General features: G+C 40.8%; 2 protein-coding genes and 1 pseudogene across 3 annotated transcripts; 1 reads left to right on the top strand and 2 right to left on the bottom strand.

Moving 5' to 3' along the window:
• Window positions 1-8,728: 8,728 nt before the first annotated feature.
• Window positions 8,729-9,181, bottom strand: LOC149041297 (uncharacterized). Its single transcript, XM_089180845.1, has one exon. The coding sequence runs from the start codon at window positions 9,179-9,181 to the stop codon at window positions 8,729-8,731; it is 453 nt and encodes a 150-aa protein (XP_089036971.1).
• Window positions 9,182-17,778: 8,597 nt separating this feature from the next.
• Window positions 17,779-19,247, bottom strand: LOC149041296 (uncharacterized; annotated as a pseudogene). The gene is made up of 3 exons (XR_016179317.1): window positions 19,066-19,247; window positions 18,831-18,909; window positions 17,779-18,771 (listed from the first exon to the last, which is right to left on the bottom strand). The product of XR_016179317.1 is annotated as an uncharacterized LOC149041296 (transcript).
• Window positions 19,248-19,338: 91 nt separating this feature from the next.
• Window positions 19,339-21,125, top strand: LOC149041295 (uncharacterized). Its single transcript, XM_089180230.1, has one exon. The coding sequence runs from the start codon at window positions 19,407-19,409 to the stop codon at window positions 21,012-21,014; it is 1,608 nt and encodes a 535-aa protein (XP_089036356.1). The 5' UTR covers window positions 19,339-19,406; the 3' UTR covers window positions 21,015-21,125.
• The last annotated feature ends 373 nt before the right edge of the window (window positions 21,126-21,498 follow it).

Below are 21,498 nucleotides of genomic sequence, written 5' to 3'. Positions count from 1 at the left end.
AGGTCCGGTCTCACTAGAGAGAGACGTGTGCGCAATTCTCTTTGTAGAAACAGTGTGGCTGGGGACGAGCCAGTTGTGGCATGCTGGGTGCTTCTGTAAGACAAAAGGAAGTTCTGAATTCTCTGCTGCAGTGTGCAGGATGGATCAGATGATGAGGATTCTAGAGAGCGCTTGAAGGTTTGCACAAACCGCTCAGCTAGACCATTTGAAGATGGATGATACGGGGAAACCAATATCTTCTGGATGCCATTTTGTCTCAAGAATTCCTCGTACTCAGCAGACTGAAAAGGTGGGCCGTTGTCACTAACGATTTGCTTCGGAAGGCCGTATCTTGCAAAAATGTTGCGCATCGCATTGGCTGTTGCTTCAGTGGTGGTGGTTTTCATGGGACCAATCACTTCTGGCCACTTTGAGTGAGCATCAACCATAATGAGATAGTGGTTGGACTGGTGGGTGGCAAAGTCTACATGGATGCGCTGCCAAGGAGCTGTAGGCCATGACCAAGGAGAAAGTGGTGCTGCTTGCGGCGCCCTTCTGGTTTGGAAACACTGCTTGCACCTACGTGCTCTCTCCTCGATGTCGCTGTCTATCCCAGGCCACCATACATGACTGCGGGCAGCTGCCTTCATGCGTGCGACTCCTGGGTGCGCCTTGTGTAGCTCACTTAAAATCTGCTCCTGCAAGGAGGGAGGTATGACGGTTCGCAGGCCCCATATCAGACAGCCTTGCTCGACAGATAGCTCATCCTTGCAGAGGAAGAATGGCTTGAGCTCAGGAGTGGAGTTTATTTTGAAAGAGGCAGGCCAACCATTTTGGGTCATCGCGAGAGCCTTAGCTAGGACTGGATTTCTAGCAGTTTGGCCTGCAATTTCTAAGACAGAAACAGGGTGTTTACGTAATTGCACTGCCGAGACCTGGAAGATTTTGTCCTCGACACTGGCATCCTTCCTGTACTGCAGGGGTAGTCTGGACAGGGCATCGGAGCTGGCTACTGCAGCAGAAGGCTTGAATTCAATTTCGTACTGGTACGACGAGAGGAGCAGGGACCAACGCTGAAGACGCGCTGCTGCCAAGACAGGTGTGGCAGAGTCTGGTGCAAAGATCTTTAGCAAAGGTTTGTGATCAGTTCGAAGTGTGAACTTGCGCCCAAATAGGTACATGTAGTACTTGGTCACGCCAAAAATGATGGCTAGGCCCTCCTTCTCTATTTGACTGTAATTCTTCTCAGATGAATTTAAGGACCTTGAGGCATATGCGATTGGTCTCTCGTCTCCGTTGGGGAAACGGTGAAGTATGACAGCCCCTATACCATATTGGCTTGCGTTGCTTTCAAGAATCACAGGGAGACTAGGATTGTAATGCACCAGAACATGGGAGGGAAGAGAGAGATTCTTTTGCATTGCTGAAGGCCTCCTCGCATTGGGGGGACCACCGGAACTCTTGATCTTTCTGAAGGAGCTGATTAAGTGGCTGAAGAATTGAGCTCAAATTGCGGATGAACTTCCCGTGGTAGTTTATCATTCCCAGGAAGGCTCTTAATTGGGTGCAGTTTTCAGGGCGTGGTGCTTCCTTTATGGCTTCAACCTTATCCTCCGTTGGGGAAATTCCTTCAGCATGAACTTGCACTTGTCGAGCTGGAGTCGCAAGCCGTAACTGTCTAAGCGACTGAGAACAGTGTTCAGATTCTGGATATGCTGCTCATCATCCTTGCCCGTGATCAGAATGTCATCTTGAATGGCTGCGACATGCTCAAGACCTTGAAGAATGATGTCCATAGTCCGCTGAAAAATTGCTGGGGATGAGGCAATACCAAACGGTAGCCTTTTGTACCGATATAGACCACGATGTGTGTTGATGGTTACGAACTGCTGACTGTCAAGATCCAATGGGAGTTGCTGATAAGCATTCTTTAAATCAAGCTTGGTGAATCGTTTTCTGCCTCGCAACTTGACAAATACATCCTCAGGCAGGGGAATTGGATACTGAGGGACATTGAGTTGGGGGTTGACCGTAACAGCATAGTCTCCACATGACCGTGTGGTGCCATCCGCCTTGGGAACATGAACCATGGGTGTTGCCCATTCACTGAATTCGACCTTTTCCACAATACCTTCGGATTCGAGTCGGTGGTACTCTGCATCTACTGCTTCCTGGAGAGCGTAAGGTACTGGGCGGGCCTTGCAGAACTTTGGCTGGGCATCCGGCTTCATCTCCAATTTAGCTGTGATTCCCTGAATGGTACCAAGGCCAGGCTTGAAGACATTAGAGTGACACTGGATTGTGTTGTGCAATTGTGACTTGACCTCTGGTGTGAGGCCTGGGTCTGAGACATGGATGCTACATATTTTCTTCCAATCCAGGTTGACACGAGAGAGCCAATTCCTTCCAAAGAGTGATGGTCCAGAGCCTTTAACTACAAGGAGTGGCACAGTGACACGCTGACTTTGATACTTGAGTTGCACTAAGAACTGACCAGAGACTTGGACTGGGTCCCCTGTGTAGGTGTGCAGGCGTGTATCAGAGGGTTGGAGCTTGGTCTCCTTGAAATGCCTGTTGTAAGTCTCCTGGGAGATAATTGAAACTCCAGTGCCGGTGTCCAATTCCATTAAGATTTGGGTTCCGTTCAATTCAACGGGTACTTCTATGCCATGGTTCTGTGCATTGATGCTGAAGATCGAGAGAGAGAATGGATTTGAAGTGGGGTCGAGTTGTGACTCTTCTGGCTCTGCAACCGTGTGGATCTTCTGAGATTTAGACTTGCATGCGTCTGTGATATGACCCGATCGCCCACAGGAATGGCAGGTATAGTTCCTGTATTTGCACTGGGAACGTGCGTGGCCTGTTTTGCCGCAACTAAGACATTCAGAAGTGCTGTTGTTTTGATTCTGGTTAAGTGGCTTTTTGCCTCGGCCCTTGCACGGAGGCCTGCGTGTTCTACGCGGACGATATGTCTGACGGCCAACAGAATCGAGCTTGTTTACCGGAGTGGCGTCTTTTCGAGAGAATGCAGCGACATCTGTCTCGGCAGCCTCAGCGCCGAGCGCCTTTTTGAGAGCTTCGTCAAAGTTGTGTTCTTCGGTTAACAACTTTTTCTGTATTTCCTTGTTGCGAAGTCCACAGACCAAGCGATCACGTAGAGCTTCATTTAGATGTGTGCCGAAGTTGCAGGTAGAAGCGAGGTGTTTGAGCTTAGCGGTGAAAGTGGAAACGCTTTCTCCTTCGAGTTGAATGCAGTTGTGAAACCGGTATCGTTCTGCGATAAGAAGTTTCTTCGGAGCAAAGTGGTCCTTGAGAATGGTTGCGAGATCACCGTAAGTTTTCTCGGAAGGAGCTTCTGGTGAGCACAGGTCCGAAAGGACGTCGTAAGCTTTGGAACCGATGACAGAGATCAGGGTTGCTCTGCGTTTGAATCGTTCGCCTGTATCCGCTGGAACGCCGTTCGCGATAAAATATTGCTCCAAACGCTCCAAATAACGATTAATATTGGTGGAGGTTGGATCGAACTCTTCTATTTTGCCTAAGTTTGGCATGATCCCATCCTCGTCGCCAGATATGTTATGTTTTTGGGGTTTAGAAGAGTGTACACGCACACAAGATGGCGAGTCAACAGCAAGATTATATTGTTAAGAGCACATGGTAACATTACCGCTGCATACTACGCGGGCTCACAACAACGGACAGTCAATACCAAACATCTCCATACTATAACATAACTGAGGCCACCTGACAAAATTTTCTACAAATTAAAAGACTAAGTATCATGGAGGTTGACAGTAATTTTCCAACAAATGACTACAATTCTGTTGCCTTGTATTGTACAGCTTGATTACAAGGATAATTTGTTGGAAACTATTGTTAACCTCCTTGATTTTTATTCGTTAAATTTGTGGAGAATTTTGTCTGGTGGCCTCGGTTGGAGTAGCCACACTGTAAATAAAAGAATACAATACAAGCTTATGTGTATATAAAAAAGTTAAATTAACCATAATTTCATTTATCACTAAGCTTAATTATATAAAATATAGTTTGGTCATTCACACTTTATAAGTTTATGCACCTATCAATGTTAAGCTCCTGGGGGGGTGGGGGAGGTGGGGGGGGCATAAGCAGGGGATTTGAACTCAGATTAGTTTTTCTGTTCAAATGCCAAGCCCTAGGGAAGTCACCCTGGGTCAAAAAAGTGCAAATTCCTCACTCCAGGAGCATTATTGTTGGTCAAAAGAACTCAACGAATGATCAAAAGTCCCTACCACGGGCAGACTTGTGAAGTCAAATCCCCCTCCTATGCCCGGCCTCCCTCCCCCCCTTACCCCAGCGGCTTAACATTGATAGGTGCATTATGTGTCAGGAATGACAGGACCAAAACAAGCAACAGAACACCACAATTACAAATCCGAATAAAAGGTAAAGAGGCACTTCGGCAAATTATTAGATCATATTTACACACCAACCTTTGTCTTCAGCCGGGTTATTCTCCTGTTAATTGTGTTCAGCTCTGTTTTCATTGCTCTAGACTGTTCCACGGCCTTCTGCCCCACATCCTTACATGCCTTCATGAAGTTGCGAGATCGAACCTATTACTCTTCGACGGAGGCATCGCTTATCCGCTTATCCAGCCCGACTATAACCTTGACATTTCTTCCTGGGTGTTATGGTTTGCTTGCAAAGGTAAGACATGAGGTATCTCTCACATTGTCTTCAAAATATTGAGTGCGCTTTCAGTCCTATATCTTTGATACAAAGAGAAATTCAGCAAAACAAAAATCATACGAATTTTACCTGGTCTTCAACACATCTTTGTGTGTTCCTTATATCAGCTTTCACTTCGTCTGTTAAAAACCTATCCAAGTACAATTATCTAGTTCACTTCTTTTTCTTTGAATTTTTCCGATAGCAGGCCAAAAATACTCGAGTTTGGTATCGAAAGAAAGCTCTCGAGTTCAGCTGTCGACCGAACCACGTTTTGAGACCTCATATGTATCCCAGAATGCATTAAGAGCCGTGATTTTATGCAAAAATAATCTAAGCCCCAGTCTTCTTGCGGCAATTTTGGCTTCGGGCGCCATATTTAAAGACAATTTGATGCCTTTTTTGACCACCCGCTGACCCAGCGTGAAGCAGGGTATTCAACAATGCTGAGCATCTTTTGATTCAAGGATAGGCCATATTGTGCATTTGAAGATACTGATAACTGTTCCCACATAATATCTAGTACACTGAAATCACCTGCAAGTACAACACATGGGCATCCATTGGATTAAAGAGAGAGAGCAAAGATTGTTCATGCTCATCAAGGGGCCCTTCTTGGCATCCTGGTGGTCAATAAATAGATGCTAAATAGGGAGGTTTTTGCTTGACAAATTCTATTTTAACCCAGATGGCTTCAGTTTAATTGTCAAGGTTTGGTTGGTGTGTTGCCAGAATAGAATTATGGACAGTGATAAAAACTTCTCCACCAGGATTGTTGCTTGTTCTGTTGATCTTATAATCCTGTGGGAAAACTTCATTGCGGGAAATTGAAGAGTCCAACTTTGAGTCACAGCCCAGAATAATATGAAGTTTCTCAGAGTCAATGAGAGTTTTTAGAAGACCACTTTTGTGTTGACTTCTAATGCTATTACAATTTAGACTCAGAATAGTCTGATAGTTTTAAGATTATTTTTGTTGGAACGTCTCTCCTTATTAGGTTTATCATTTGAGGGTTCAGTAAAAGTTGACTGTTGTAATAATGAAAATTCCTGCAATAATGAATCCAGTAATGAAAAGGAATTGAATAGATCAAGTGATGTTTCAATTAACGAGTTGGAAAAAACTGGGTAGCCCACAGTCCACACATACCCATGTACAAGGCGAGCTAGCAAGGATACGGTACATTTTGTTTGATACCACACATCACAATTATCACACTGGTTCGCCCTCACAGTCTGAATAGAGGGGATCTTCCTCTTGAGTGTCATCATCAGAGGGCATGTCTTTAAATTGGCTTTAAACGACTTAAAAGCCTCTGTAATGGCATTAGTCATATTTGCTGATTTTTTAACAAATCCTTCTTGAATGGCAGTTAAAAAGGCAGTTGAAGGACCTTTGTCATATGAAGGAGAAGCGCCAGTTGTGGTGCCATTTTCCACAACATTGACTTCAATGTGCTTGGACATACATTTAGATTTAGAGCTATGGCTAGCTTTCCTTTTCCTTCTTATAGGTGGAATCTTCATTGTTGTCTGGCATTCTGACGAACTGCTGTGTAGAAAATTACTGCTTATAATTTTCATCAGAACATAAAATAATGTCTGTTTGCTATTTAAGGCGGCAATACACTGAGTTTGTGCAGGCGCAATGCTATTGCATGTGAGCTCTCAGTGCAGTGACGGAATAGAATCACACCTACTTTTTAGATCATTCATACTGTTGGAGGTTTTGTCACAGATAAAATGCATTGCACATACTGTGTGTCATGAGTTGGTTAGCTTCATTAGGAATAATCTTAGGGCTTGAAGAGCCAAAATGTATTAGGGGCTTGGGACATAAGCTGAAGTTACTGGGGGTGAATTTTAAAAAAACAACTGTACAAGTGTCTTGTTGACCGCAGATCATGCTTTGAATGGCTGAACAATAAGTTAGTGCTAATTAATGTCAAAATAAGCTCAGTTATGGAAATGAGAGTCAACAAGACTCAATATCTTTTAATTTATTAACACAAAACACACAAGTACTTTTTCCATGCTGATTGTTTTACTCATGGTGGGACTGTTGGTTGCCATATTGGATGATTATTGCATTTGAGCTGAAGCAAAGGGGCAGAGCCAACCCATTTAAAGTGTGCCTTCGTGTCTAAATGTCATTGACAAGTAAGCATTGTTGGATGCTAAACAACTCTTTTCATATGCTGGGAATCTACAAGTAGGAAAAAAATAATAAAAGGAAATGTATGATCAATCGCAAAGTGTTGTCATGAACAGTAACTAACCGTAACACAAAAGTTTACATTATTAGCTTAACATTAAGACCAAAATAGCAAGAAACTGAACAAGATAAGGAGGTTTCAACTCAGTGCATCATGGCACCCTTCAAGGATGCCTGCCACTGCACATGCACTAAAAAACTTAAAAGTCCCATATGGGTACCTAGGAGAAGGTTGGGCGTTGAGCAGCCACAACATGGCTCCCCAGAATGTTAGTTACATTTTCTCCAAAATAAAAATTATAAATGTCATCACCACAGTGCCTTACTCCTTTCTTAACGTAAGCATTCTTTAAATGTTCTGGCTCCTTCTTGGGAACCCTGGTATCTGTTGTGCTTCTACGAGCAGTATGAGCTTGCTGACATGTCTTTCCAATTTGGAGTAGTTACTTGTTAGCATAGCTACAGATCGGAATTGATCTTGATCATCAGTATGTGTAAATAACACTTTAGTCATTGGCCATCTGTTCCTTGGAGATTGATCTTCTTTCAATAGCACATCATCTCTAACTTTATAATTTCAAGGTTGGGTCCACTTAGCTCTTGCTTGTGACTACTGGAGATATGCTTTACTCCACCTTGACCAAAACTCTTGTGCTAAATGCTGTGTGCATCTCTATTTCTTGCTACAGTTAAGGTCCTCTCTCTTAAACTCTCCAGCTGGAGGCAGCACAAGCCTTGTCTTTCCTGTCAGCAGAATACTTGGTGATAAAGGCAGTCCCAAAAGAGGGTCATTGAGTGTTTCCACAGTCCAGGGCCTGTTGTTGATTGAGGACTCAGCTTCAGACAGGAACGTCCTCAGGGATACTTTATGAAACAGTTGCCATGTTCCTTCATAAGACTGTTCATGATATTTCTTATAGACCTGATTTGCCTTTCCCAGATACCTCTGAATTGGCTGGAAGATACTGGGTTTTTGATCTAGGCAATATTGGCTTTAAGAAGGTCTGCCTTGATCTTTTTATCATCCATTTCTTCTATAGCCCTGTTAAGTTCGGTTTCTGCGCTAGTGAAATTTGTTCCTCTGTTGCAGTGGATTTCTTGGACAGGTCCTCTTTCTTTGACAGATGAATCTTCTCAGTGCTTGAAAGAATCGGTTGGAGGGAATCTGCTACCTCTATATGTACTGCTCTGCTTGCCATGCAAGTGAACAATGCTCCATTTCTCTTCACAACAGATCTTCCGTATTGAACATGCCAAGAACCAAAGAAATCAATACCACAATAGGTAAATGGGGGTGCTGGCTCCACATGCAACTTTGGTTAGTCAGCCATCTTTTGTTCTCCCATGGTACCTTGGAGATAAGGATATGTGACTCATTTTTTCTGATTTTTTCATTTGGAAATAAACCATCTCACCATTGTGCTTCTGCTGATAATCCAATAGCCAATGGCACAAATTTTGTTCAAGGTGATCCCTCTTCCACTTTGGTGCGTTCTTCCACGTGTGTGCCTGATAACCAGTGAAGCGACATTGCTTGACTTTGGCAGGATGACTGGGGTCTTAAGAACCTCTGACAAGTCAGCCTTTAGTATTTGTCCACCAACTCTTATGATGCCATCTTTGTCTAGAAATGGATTCAGTTTCCTTAACACAGTCTTTTTTTCTTAGTCCAATGCATGACTACCATAATGGGCATTTGCTTGAATGTTTTGGAGACTTAATTTCTGAAGGGAAAGCATCTCTTTGCAATTGCCTTATTATCTCTGCTTCAGCTTCCTCTAAGTCGGCAACACTGGGTCCTGCATCAGCAGAGTTGTCAGTTGGCCTACTTTAAGTTCTCTGAGGAAGTCAGGAACCTTAATCCATTCTGATTTTCTACAAAGTCTTTCAGTGACATGCCCCTTGAACCTTTGTCTATAGTATTCGAAGTAGAGTCCACATAGTGCCTCAGTGCTGGGGTAGCGTCATCATGAATGAGTTGAACTCTATTAGCTAAATAGATATGAAAATGACTGGATTCATTGCTTATAAATCCTAGAACAGCCTTACTGTCCATCCAATAGTCCTCATTGTTTCCATATTCCAACTCATTCTTCAAAATATCACCAATCTCAACAGATAGAGTGGCAGTCGCCAATTCCAGCCTCGGGATGCTGACCGTCATCTTTGGTGTCATACCAGCCTTTCCCATAACAAACGAAATGTGCACATTGCCCTTTTCTTCCTTGAGCCTTAAATGCGAGCATTGACCATAGCCATACATTGAAGCATCGGACATGCAATAAAGTTGTACTGAAACAATTGTTCCAAACTCTGATGGCTTAAAACATCTTGGTGTTTTCAAGTTTTCAAGTAAGCAAAGTTCGTTCCTCCATTTTTCTCATGTGCTGCAGATCACGTCGTTGACTGGTTCATCCCAGCTATTAGACTGCCAAATATCTTGCAATATCTTCTTTCTGACAAGTTCCATGGGTGATGAGACCTAAGGGGTCACAAATTGAGCTGACTGTTGAGAGGATTCCTTTACGCATATAAGGCTTGTCCTTAAGCTTGATCCTGAAGTTGAGAGTATCAGTTTTGATGCACCAAATAACTCATAGCACTCTTTCAATGGGTTACTTATCTATCTTGACCCAATTTTAGGCTGTTTACCTTCTCTGCCCAGCATTCTTGAGGAATTGAGCAAATGGTGTTTTCCGTGTTTCCAACAAACTTAGTTAAGTGCTTGCTGTGTTAAGAACATCGTCCTCATAGAAATTCCTTCCAAGGGTGTCAGCTGTTCTAATGCCATACTCATCTTTGTGGTCATCAACTATCAGCTGTATGTCTGAGAGTATAGTTAGCGCATGGAGGGGACGACACTGTGCCAAATAAATGCACAGTCATACAATACTCTACTGCTTTCTTTTTCATGTCTCCATCTGGCCACCATGGAAACCAGAGAAAACTTTGATCTTTCTTTCTCACATTTACTTGAAAAAACATTTTTTTTTATGTCTGCCATAAAGGTGTACTTCTCCTGTTGGAATCTGGTTAGAACACGAACCAAGTTACTGGTAAGATCTGGTCCTTGACGCAATGTTTTATTCAAGGAGTGTCCTTTGAATGTTGCCGAGCAATTGAACACCACCCATACTTTAGTTGGTTTTTGTGGGTGTTAAATTGTGTGGTGCAGTAAGTACCAAGTTCTTCCATCCTGACCTTTGAATTCTCCCACCTTATGAGCATAACCTTTGGAGACGATTTCAGACACAAAGCTGCAGTAATCTGTGTAATATCTGGCATTGGATACCGGGCACTTTTTTAGGCTGTTCAGGCATTTCTCTCGCTTGCAGTTGTTTGGCAGCTGAAGGTCCTGATGTTTAAATGGGAGGGGCATCTCATAGTGCATGTATTCAAAATGGACAACACCATTTTCCATTGTTTGGTAGAACTTGATATCATCAGGTGACAATGCTGTCCCTTTTTCCTTCTTGGAGAAGTCCAAATCAGACTTTTCCTTGACTGCCTGTGGTGTAATCTGTTCCTTAACCATTCTTTGTGGGACCACATATCATTAGAAGGCTGTTGATCAAGATGAATTCTGTTGCACATATTGCTGTCACCCCTTTGGGAAGAGAACAGAGGGCCATTAATGTCCCATCCAAGGAGCGAGTGTACTACATATGGATCCGATTCTTCACTTTAAATAATTTCTCTATTGAGATTCCATTTCCATATTCAGAAACCTTTCACCTTATCTGAGCCATGGAGTTGATCTCTCAATGCTGTATCTGTGGGAGGAGTGTTGAGCAGTGATATAACTAGAAATAATTCTGTATCCATTGAAGACGAATGCGAATGTGACACTTCAAATTTGACCTCTTCAGAATAAGATGTAGATGCCTTGTTTAAGTTTTCCTTATCCGTAGTCAACCTTGAGAACCATAAATCCATTGCAAATCCACAGATGAATTGAGTGAACCACAGTTATCCGTGCAGAGTAAACCACAATCCAGAGAAAAACATCTGTGAGGTCGAGTTGAAACTGTTGCCATGAACAGTGACTAATCATTTTCAATATGAAACATTTAATCCACAAAGGCTTTGAGATAACTCATGCAAAATTTTGCATTATCAGCTTAATATTAAGACCAAAAAATTGGAAAAACTGAACACCATACTGAGGTTTTAACCTGGTGGCCTCATGGCGCCACTCGAGGATGCCAGCCACCACGCATGCACAAAAAAGCTTAAATGTCTCATATGGGTACCCATGCAACAGCTGGGCATCAGCCAGCTGCAACACAAAGTGAAGGTTTCTTTGCTTATACTGTATTGTTCATAAGGGGTTCCTTACTCGTGCATGATGTAATGACAACAGAGATGGGTTTAGTTGTTGTCAATGAATTACTGGAATTAGAAATGTATTAATGGATTGTTAATGTATGGAATTTCAAAGGAGTTAAAACAATTTCTGTTTTGTACTTATAGTTAGAGCTTTTTGTGCTAACAGCTAAAATTTTTCACTTAGTATCACTCTCCATGGAGTGAGAGTTTCCTATTTTCATCATTGCTAGTTGATGTAAAATACTTTTGTGTAGATTAGAGTAAATGAATTTTTCCATTTTTTGGTATTCAGTTTCAGTTACCGTAAATGTTTTAGTTCAAGGGTTAATTGCAAATGATAGACCTCCAAAATGTTACTCTGCTGAATGACACTAATACAATCTGGATTAAGAATGAAGCCTTTAGAATCCAGAGGAGCATGAACAAGATATGGCATAATAATTTGAACCAAAGAAAGCAAGCCTTTTGGAACATGCTGAAAAATAAGAACACTCGTGTCATTTATGTTGATTGGTTTTACAGGGACAATTTCCCAGCAAGCCAGAGGAGCAAAAAGATTTTCATTGGAAAAGATGAAGGCATAAGCCAAACTTCACCATGTGGTAGCAGAACGCAACAAGGCAAAATTCAAAGAAAAGGACAGCAAAATGCTTAATGAGATATAGACAATCTCTTCTGTCCACATTCGCCAACAACTCCAAGAGCTTTGGAGGAGTGACTGTAAAAAGCAAGAGGAAAAATCCCAAAACATGTGGGAAGTAAAGAAAAGTTGGTTTGAGAAATTCAAATGCAACAGAGAAAATATCACCAACTTGGAGGATACGGCACCTAACCCGTCAACAAACCAAGCTCAGAGACGCAGAAAGTCCAAGCAACCGTCAAACAAATGGCGAAACAATAGCTGCCCCAGAAAGAACAACCAATACTTCAATAACACAAGTGGCAGAAACAGAGATACCACTAATAGTTGAAATAGTGGCAACAGAGTCTCACAACAACCAAGAAAGAGGAACCAACAGTGAAACTCATTTCAAAGTAGCTGTCAACAGAGAAGTCGACCACAGGAAAGGAACTCTAACCATAACACTGGAAACAACCGCAGGATTCATAACAGTAATCGCACCAGTAGGAATAATGACAGGAGCACTGGCAGGTCAAATTACAACCAGAGGCCTTTTTTGGGGCAGGGGCGGTACAGCAATCAGAATCAAACATGACTTTGGAGATGTTTAGGGAAATGACAACTGAGGAGTGTTTCTGCAATTTAAAGATAGTGAATCTGTCTTCTAAAGAACTTACAGAAGGGCAGATCAAACTTTTATTGAAGGGTCTCAAGTTTACACCAACTCTGAAAAAAGACATGAGTGAAATCAGTGCCAATATACAGAATTTCTCCACGAACTTATGGAAAAAGGAATTTTTTGAAGATAAATCAGACACTTCAGACACCGATAAAAGTCTGGCAAAAAATATAAGTAACTTCTGCCATTACCCTAGGCAAATATATAGATTTCCTCACAAAATTTCCACTTGAAGAATTACAAGTGAGACATTAAACATTCCAATTTAACCAAAGAGGAGCAGAATGCCCTACAGGAACTCAGAGGGGGTTCTGAAATACTTATATTCAAAGCTGACAAAGGAGGAGCAGTCGTTGTTATGGACCACACACACTATACTAATTAAATACTTGAAATGCTGAATGACTCACTAACATATGAGGAAACTACCGCTAACAAGGACAAAAATGTTATGAAACTTATAAAGGAGTTGGCAAGTAATCACAGTCACAACCTTATGGAGAAAGAGGTGAACTACCTGTGCCACTTTGATTTTAAAACTAGTGGTTTCGATGGCCTTCCAAAGATTCATAAAAGTAAGATCATTTGTCAGGAAGCTAAAGTCTAAAAGAGACCATACATTACAGTTTTTAGGCCAGCAGATCTCAAATTTAGGCCCATAGTAGCTGGTCCTAGATGTCCAACGAGTAGACTCAGTAACTTTGTGGAGATCCTTATCAAGCTGTTTACTTTCCATATCCGAAGTTATCTGAGGGACGCTATCAATTTCCTCAATTATTTACCAAAGACAGTAACTGAAAGTACAATATTAGTCTCATTTGACGTGACCAGCTTGTACACAAACATCAACCATGAACTCGTCGTTAAAGGCCATGGAATACTGGACCAATAAACATCCATTTCAAACTCACATTTCAGCAAAGAAGATTCCTTCAAAAGAAAGGTACTGCAATGGGAACGAAAATGGCTCGCAGTTATGCAACCCTTGTTCTCGGATATTTGGAGAATGAATTATACAGCCAGGTCTCTAATAAAATGGGAGAAGAAATAAGTCATTATGTGTACGCAAACTGGATAAGATTCTTGGATGACTGTTACATAAACTGGCCTTACGGTGAAGATAAATTAAAAGAGCTTCATGATATTCTTAACAGCCTGGATGACGGCATTCAACTTTCTGCTGAAACTAGCTGCAAAGAACTTCCATTCCTTGATGTGATGATAAGAAAAGACAATACTCACTTAACAACTGATATTTATTATAAACTGATGGATTCATTCCAATACCTCCCATCTACATCCAGCCATCCAAGACACATAAAAAATAACATACCATACAACCTGGCTCGAAGGATATGTTTGATTGTTGAGGACCAGGACATAAGGAAACATCGTCTCCATGATCTCAAACAAATCCTGCTGAGAAAACAATATCCAGCTGAGATCATTGATTACAGTGTAAACAAGGCCCTCACCCAAACAACGGAAGAGGTAAGAAGGGTGAGAGCGCAAGCTTCCAAAAATAACCTCCTTTTTCTGGTAACAACTTACAATCCCAACAATCCACAAGTATTTCAGCTGGTCAGGAAAACACTTCTCATGTTGAACCAAAACTCCTTAAAATCCATTATGAGCAAGACTAAAATAATTCACTGTCAGCAACAACCCAGAAACCTAAAACAGATGCTAACAAACTCCTATTTCTCCAAGCAAAAGGACACTATTTCAGAAGTTAAAATCTGCGAAACAAATTGTTGTGGAACATGCCCCTATTTAAAACAGGGTAAAGAATTCACCTTCACCACCATGAATGAAACATTTTGGATGAAACACTCGATGAACTTCACCTCAATGAACTTGATTTATGTAATAACATAAGCAGGATGTGGACATAATTATATAAGAGAAACGGGTGATGTCCTGAGAAATAGAGTGAAAGTTCATAAACAACAAATTAGAGACCCACACACATGTATGCTGGGAGTCAGCAAGCATATTGATAAATGTGCTGCAGGATTGACCCCTCAGCTCGCTATCTTTCTGTTTTACAAGATTCTCAGCCCCTCTGAGGTCACGAGAAATAACAAAAAGAGGTTTTTTATTTCGAAATATCAACCCGTTCTTAATTATCATTATTATTGTAATTACAATTAGATCAGTGACGTAACAAGTCAATACCACTTTGCTTTGCCTGAAGAGCTGCAACAAGGGTGAAATGCATAGCGCAAAAGCAAAGTAAAAGTTAAAAGAAGACTTTCGTTTTTCATTGGTTTTAGTATATATATATGTATAGCATTTATTTGCCACATTGCAGAATTAACAGAATTAAAGGGCTATGAATTAACAATCAACTAATAATTAACACTACTACTACTATAGAGACAATAAAAATATCATAATTATTTACATAATCACATATTTACTATTGAATGAAATAAAGGAACCTGAATGCTAGGTCTTGCATTATTATTGTAATTACTGTTGCAATATGTACGTGATTACATGCGCCATCAATGTCTAACTAGACTGAGATCGAGTTACATCTGTATTGTCTTACAACGCTGTATGCTACCGAATGGTTGATAAAAACAGATCTTGAAACAATTACAATTAGATCAGTGACGTAACAAGTCAATAAACACACTTTGCTATGCCTGAAGAGCCGCAACAGTGGTGAAACGCATAGCACAAAAGCAAAGTAAAAGTTAAAAGAAGACTTTCGTTTTTCATTGGTTTTAGTATATATATATATATATATATATATATATATATATAAATATTTTGAGAGGAAAAAAGGACGTAACTACATTTCCCGACAAGCCTGTTTCGTGAATCGCTTCACTCTTCAGGGGTTTAATTAATTAAGACGAAGGAGTTAATACGCGCACGGACGAGCGCACGGACGAGCGCGAGCAAAGCAGCGAGGACGATGTTACACCATCAGCTAGTTTCATCGAAACAGCGAATCCAGCGAGGAACCCTCAAATAACGGAAAAACCAACAGATCTTGGATGGAAAGTGTACTCCCTAAAAGAAAGAAACATGAGGATGAAACTACACGTTGAATTCCTGAAAACATGCATAGAGGAAGATATTATTCCGAAAGGATTAACCATTGATTTGCGATCGACGACAGGCCGACAAGATGAAACCTTCCAAAACAAATGGAAAGAAATACTAAGCAATTGCTCACGGCAGCTCGCGGAATGTCTCGTGGAACACTACGAGAGGCAGCTGGCACAAAATATTGCCGTGATAGCCGACACTTTCGAGTCACTCGAGAAGATTGAGGACTGGACGGACAGGGACAAGCAACAAGTAGAACAAGAAATAGAATCAATTATTGACACGAAAGAAAAACAGCTAAAGGAGAAAAAAGAAAAGAAGCTGGAAACTGCCCGTAAGAACAAACAACCGGTGCAAGAGGCAGAACATCAACCACTTGATCGGGGCACTGAAACATATGCAGAAGTAGTCAAGAAACACATTCGTCAGAAACTGACCCCAAATAAGTCAGACCCCACAAGAAGAAAAATACCACCTGAAGAACGTGGCCAAAGAAGGTACTATGAAAGATCATCAAGGGACAGAGAGTGGGGCTACAGACGCTACCAACAACAATCACTAGATTACAACCAGCATGAAGGAGGTAAGCGCCAATCACAACGGCGGTATTTTTTAAGCGGTCGCCCACCCGCCAGGAACAGATACAAAGATTGAGATTGAAACCAAACCGAAAAGATATCAACGGAAATTTGACATTGGAACGGAAATGGACAATGAGTAAAGTCAAACCCAAAGAAATGACACGTGAGAAATCCACACAGATAGAGAATATTTTAAATAGACGAACAGTAAACTTATCTGGCATTCAACTTACGCAGTCGGAAACAAACCTTCTACGTAAGGGACTTAACTTTTGCCCAACACCACCGCCACCAGGAAAATATGAAATCAGTAAGGACATTGATGCCTTTGCCCGTAGACTAACCCTTAAGGAATATCACACTCCTGAGAATATAGAAGACGTAATAGACGGCCCTGGATACCAACCATCGATTCTTCAAAAATTGAACCAGAAGGAGCGCAAGGTGTATACTGGACCTTCAAGGGAACCATACCTTAATACATATATTGACAAATTAAGGCAAGAAATCAGTGATGAGACTTTGCACAATCTACGATCTCCACGTAATAATCTAACCAAACGTGAGAGAGCAGCTTTGTTTAGACTAAGCAACAACACGGACATAATCATCAAGCCCGCAGATAAAGGCGGAGCTACGGTCATCATGAATGCAAAGGACTATGTAAAGGAGGCTAAACGCCAACTAGACAATGAAGAATATTACAAGAGAGTAGGAAGAGATCTCACTCTTGAACACGAACAGCTCATAAACCAGTGCTTAGATACACTTATTGACCCTATGCAGAACGAAAAGAGACTGGGAGCGATCAACTTGAAAACGAGGCTAGTTGGGCCTTGTTTACTCGTGTTAGAAATATGGCCGCTCATGGCTCTGTAAGTAGCCGTCTTTCTCAGAGTCTTACGGAGGAAGATATCCCCGGAGCATCGCTTCAGGGAAGAAATCCGACTGCTCTTAAAACAGATGAACTTCGCTTTTGGTTAAAATGTCGTGGCGATCCAACAAAGGGATTAAAAACAAAGGCACAATTGACGAAAAGGTAAGTACAGTATTTGTCAGTCGTTCGTGATACTTTTTAGAATTAAAAGAGACTTTGATATTGTAAATGGAGATCAAAAGATTTAGGAGTTATTTTTCTCGATAAAATGTTTCAAAAATGTAATGATTAATAGTTTTTCTACTTTTCATTTTGAAGAGTTCTTGAATATGTTGCGTCTGGTCGTGATAAAGATGTTGTGGATCCCGATAAAAATCTGATATACACGCGTCGAAAGGCGAGACAAGAACAACTCGCTCAAAGTGATGCGATGCCTGAGGAAAGTACTGTTAAATTTCCATCAGCGGGATGGTCCACAAGTTTGCAACGAATGCCGTTATTCACAAGGGCAGAGATGAATTTACATATTTCTAAATCTGGAAAAAACTTTGACAGAAATAAACAGAACCATGCTGTTCCAACAAGCATGAAAAAGGCAAAAACATTTCTTGATGATGAATACCTGAAAGACTTAACTTGCGCAAGTGATGACCAATATTTCTATTTCAAATGCTTGTGTTACCATAGCTTTAAAAAAAAATGAGCCACCCCATAAATTACAAGTTGCACTTTGTTTAGTGAGTGGAGTTGTTAAATATGCTTTGTGTACATGTGTAGCAGGATCTGTTGGTTTTTGCAATCATGTGCTTGCTGTTATGATGAAACTCTGTCAGTTCAGCTTGTATTGTATACGTCCCAGAATTGAGGATCAGATGTGATCCTCTTTATACTCATGCCTTTGTTAGTATAGATAACAAAGTCACACCAACTTGCTCCTGTAATACCTAGTTGACCCTGTATCTGAAAGTAGTACTGGTGCCCCCTTTTTAGCCTCGGCTTTCCATTTACATTTTCTGCATAAAAAGTTTCATCGGCACATGCTTCTAAAGGACTCACATGAAATTTAGAGTAGGGATATTTAACCTCTACCAGCCCAAAAGGCTTGCTACAGCCTCGGTCAATGACCTTGCCATCTGGTGATGCTGCTAAAAAGGGAGAGGCCATACTGACAACAAGGCCACTTTTGAACACTGAAACTGGGTTCCTTGTTGAAAACATATATTTTTCATATTCTCTTAAGGCTACAGGCTCATAGGTTTTCCCATGTGCAGTTTGTTTAGCAGTGAATGGTTTGGGATGAAGCAGATTATTTACTAGATTGTTATGATTCCTTTGCCTTTTACAATTGTGTGGAAATTAGATGCTGTATACCGAAATTTCCTTTCAGCCTGCCATTCCTGTGAGGCTGCTTGTTCACTTGTTTTCTTCTCTATGGTATTAAGCTTTGCCTCATCAACAATCAAATGATCCAGGAGTACTTCCTGGTTGCTGCTTAAATCATCTGGCTTTTCATACTGCTCAGATTGTTGCAAAGGGAATGGAGGATATACGGAAATAGCATTTTGTTCATCCGATTACAGTCCACTCTAGGCACTGAGTCAATATTACAGAAAACTTGAAAATTAGACTCTGTGAACTGTAACTGGTAACTTGCATATGAGCCACTAGGACATTTTCCAAATTTTGTTTCCTGTAAGTTGGTACCACCAATGGAAATTTAACAGTACTTTCCTCACGCATCGCATCACTTTGAGCGAGTTGTTCTTGTCTCGCCTTTCGACGCGCATATATCAGATTTTTATCGGGATCCACAACATCTTTATCACGACCAGACGCAACATATTCAAGAACTCTTCAAAATGAAAAGTAGAAAAACTATTAATCATTACATTTTTGAAACATTTCATCGAGAAAAATAACTCCTAAATCTTTTGATCTCCATTTACGATATCAAAGTCTCTTTTAATTCTAAAAAGTATCACGAACGACTGACAAATACTGTACTTACCTTTTCGTCAATTGTGCCTTTGTTTTTAACCCCTTTGCTGGATCGCCACGACATTTTAACCAAAAGCGAAGTTCATCTGTTTTAAGAGCAGTCGGATTTCTTCCCTGAAGCGATGCTCCGGGGATATCTTCCTCCGTAAGACTCTGAGAAAGACGGCTACTTACAAAACCATGAGTGGCCATATTTCTAAGACGATTAAACAAGGCCCAACTAACCTCGTTTTCAAGTTGATCGCTCCCAGTCTCTTTTCGTTCTGCATAGGGTCAATGGACGACGGAGAATTAGAAGAAGAAGTAGCTAAACTCTTAAGACCAGCACAATCAAGGACTCCTATATTCTATATGCTCCCCAAAATACACAAAGTTAACAATCCAGGTAGACCAGTAGTATCCTCCGTGAACAGCCACACGGAGAAGCTATCAGCTTATGTGGACGAATTTTTGAGACCTATAGCAGAAAAGCTACCGTCATACATACAAGATACCACACACTTCATTAAGCGAATACGGAGTTTGGGCAAGTTACCCGAAAAGTGTTACTTAGCAACTCTGGACGTATCAAGCCTATATACGAATATAGACACAGACGAAGGACTCACTATTGTGGAGGAAGAGCTAGGCAAAACGAACCAGAACAAGCCATCACCGATGACATTATCGTGTCTCCTCGAGAAGGTTCTTAAGCTTAACAACTTTACCTTTGGCAATGAACACTACATTCAAATCAAAGGAACAGCCATGGGAACCAGAGTCGCTCCCAACTTTGCAAACGTATACATGGGTAGACTTGAAGAAAGATTCGTGTACCAAACAGAGTGGATGGACCATATCATACTCTGGGTACGCTTTATAGATGATATATTCCTTATCTGGAAAAGTGATAAAGACTCTTTGATTAATTTCATAAATTGCCTTAACAGTGTAGCACCCTCAATCAAGTTTACACACGAAATCTCTGCACATTCAGTGAATTTCCTTGATACGACCGTTCTAAAGGACGATCAAGGCAACATCAGTACAGATGTTTATCAGAAACCAACTGATACTCATCCATACCTCCATTGGACATCAGCACATCCACCTCATCTGAAACGGAGCATCCCATACAGTCAAGCCTTGAGGTTGAGGCGAATATGCTCTTCAACAGACACATTGAAGAAACGAATCCTGGAATATTCGGATTTCTTTGTAGCGTGTGGTTATGCACAACGCAAAGTTCTCCACGAAATGCAGAAAGTGCTAACATTGACTCAAGAGGAATGTTTACAGACCAAAGAACGTGAACCAACAGATCGAATTCCTCTGGTTACTACATTCAACCCCCATACCACATTTATTGCAGAAATTGCTAAACGAAATTGGAACTTTCTCAAATCAAAAGAAAGATTATCATTCATCTTCAACAAGCCACCTTTAGTAGCCTACCGACGACCGAAAAGTCTACGAGACAGACTTGTTCGTTCAAGATTTGTAAATGAAACACCTCAGAATTTGATACCAAAGGGATGTAGAGCATGTGAAAGAACGAAGTGTAGTTGGTGTAAAAAGATCAACCAGACCACAACTTTCACCAGTCCCAATAACAACAAGACCTATACCATATTTCATACAGTGGACTGCCAATCGTCATGGATCATTTACATAATCGAGTGCAACATTTGCAAACTTCAATACACTGGCAAAAGCGAAACTGCATTTAACCTACGGTTAAACAATCACAGAAACCATATTAAAAAGGGAGTGAGTAGCTGCGAACTCACGGAACACTTTTTACATAACAAACGAACTCACGACTTTAACAATAATGTTACCATAACCATTATAGAGCAAACCCGAAAAGATCATTTAGAGACTGACAAAAAGAAAGAAGTCCTTAGAGAAAGAGAGATTTTTTGGCAAAGAACATTAAACTCCTTTCAGCCATATGGACTAAACAAAAGAACTGGATAAAGCTTTTACGCGAAAACCTTTATAAAGTTTTAGGTACATAAATTGTTTATAACATACGTTATAAAGGTTTTAAAACTGTTAACCAATTAGAAACACTAATTGTTTACGAGAGATTTTACTCAGCATTTAATTAAGCAACATGCACTGTACTACGTCACACAATTAACCAATTACGACTCTGTAACAATTGCATGTTAAGGCCCCTGAGGAAGGCAAATGCCGAAACGCGTCGGGTCTTGAATAAAGCGTTGAAAACGGAAGCACACTCTCCATTGTGCAAATTATATATATATATATATACCATTTATTTGCCACATTGCAGAATTAACAGAATTAAAGGGCTATGAATTAACAATCAACAAATAATTAACACTACTACTACTATAGAGACAATAAAACTATCATAATTATTTACATATTCACATATTTACTATTGAATGAAGTAAAGGAACCTGAATGTTGGGTCTTGCAACAACTCCTATCA

Source organism: Pocillopora damicornis, chromosome 8, assembly GCF_964200805.1.
Source record: "Pocillopora damicornis chromosome 8, jaPocDami1.2, whole genome shotgun sequence".
NCBI classification, from domain to species: domain Eukaryota; kingdom Metazoa; phylum Cnidaria; class Anthozoa; order Scleractinia; family Pocilloporidae; genus Pocillopora; species Pocillopora damicornis.
Note: the sequence above shows the minus strand (reverse complement) of the source record. Positions and strands in the feature narration are given on the sequence as shown.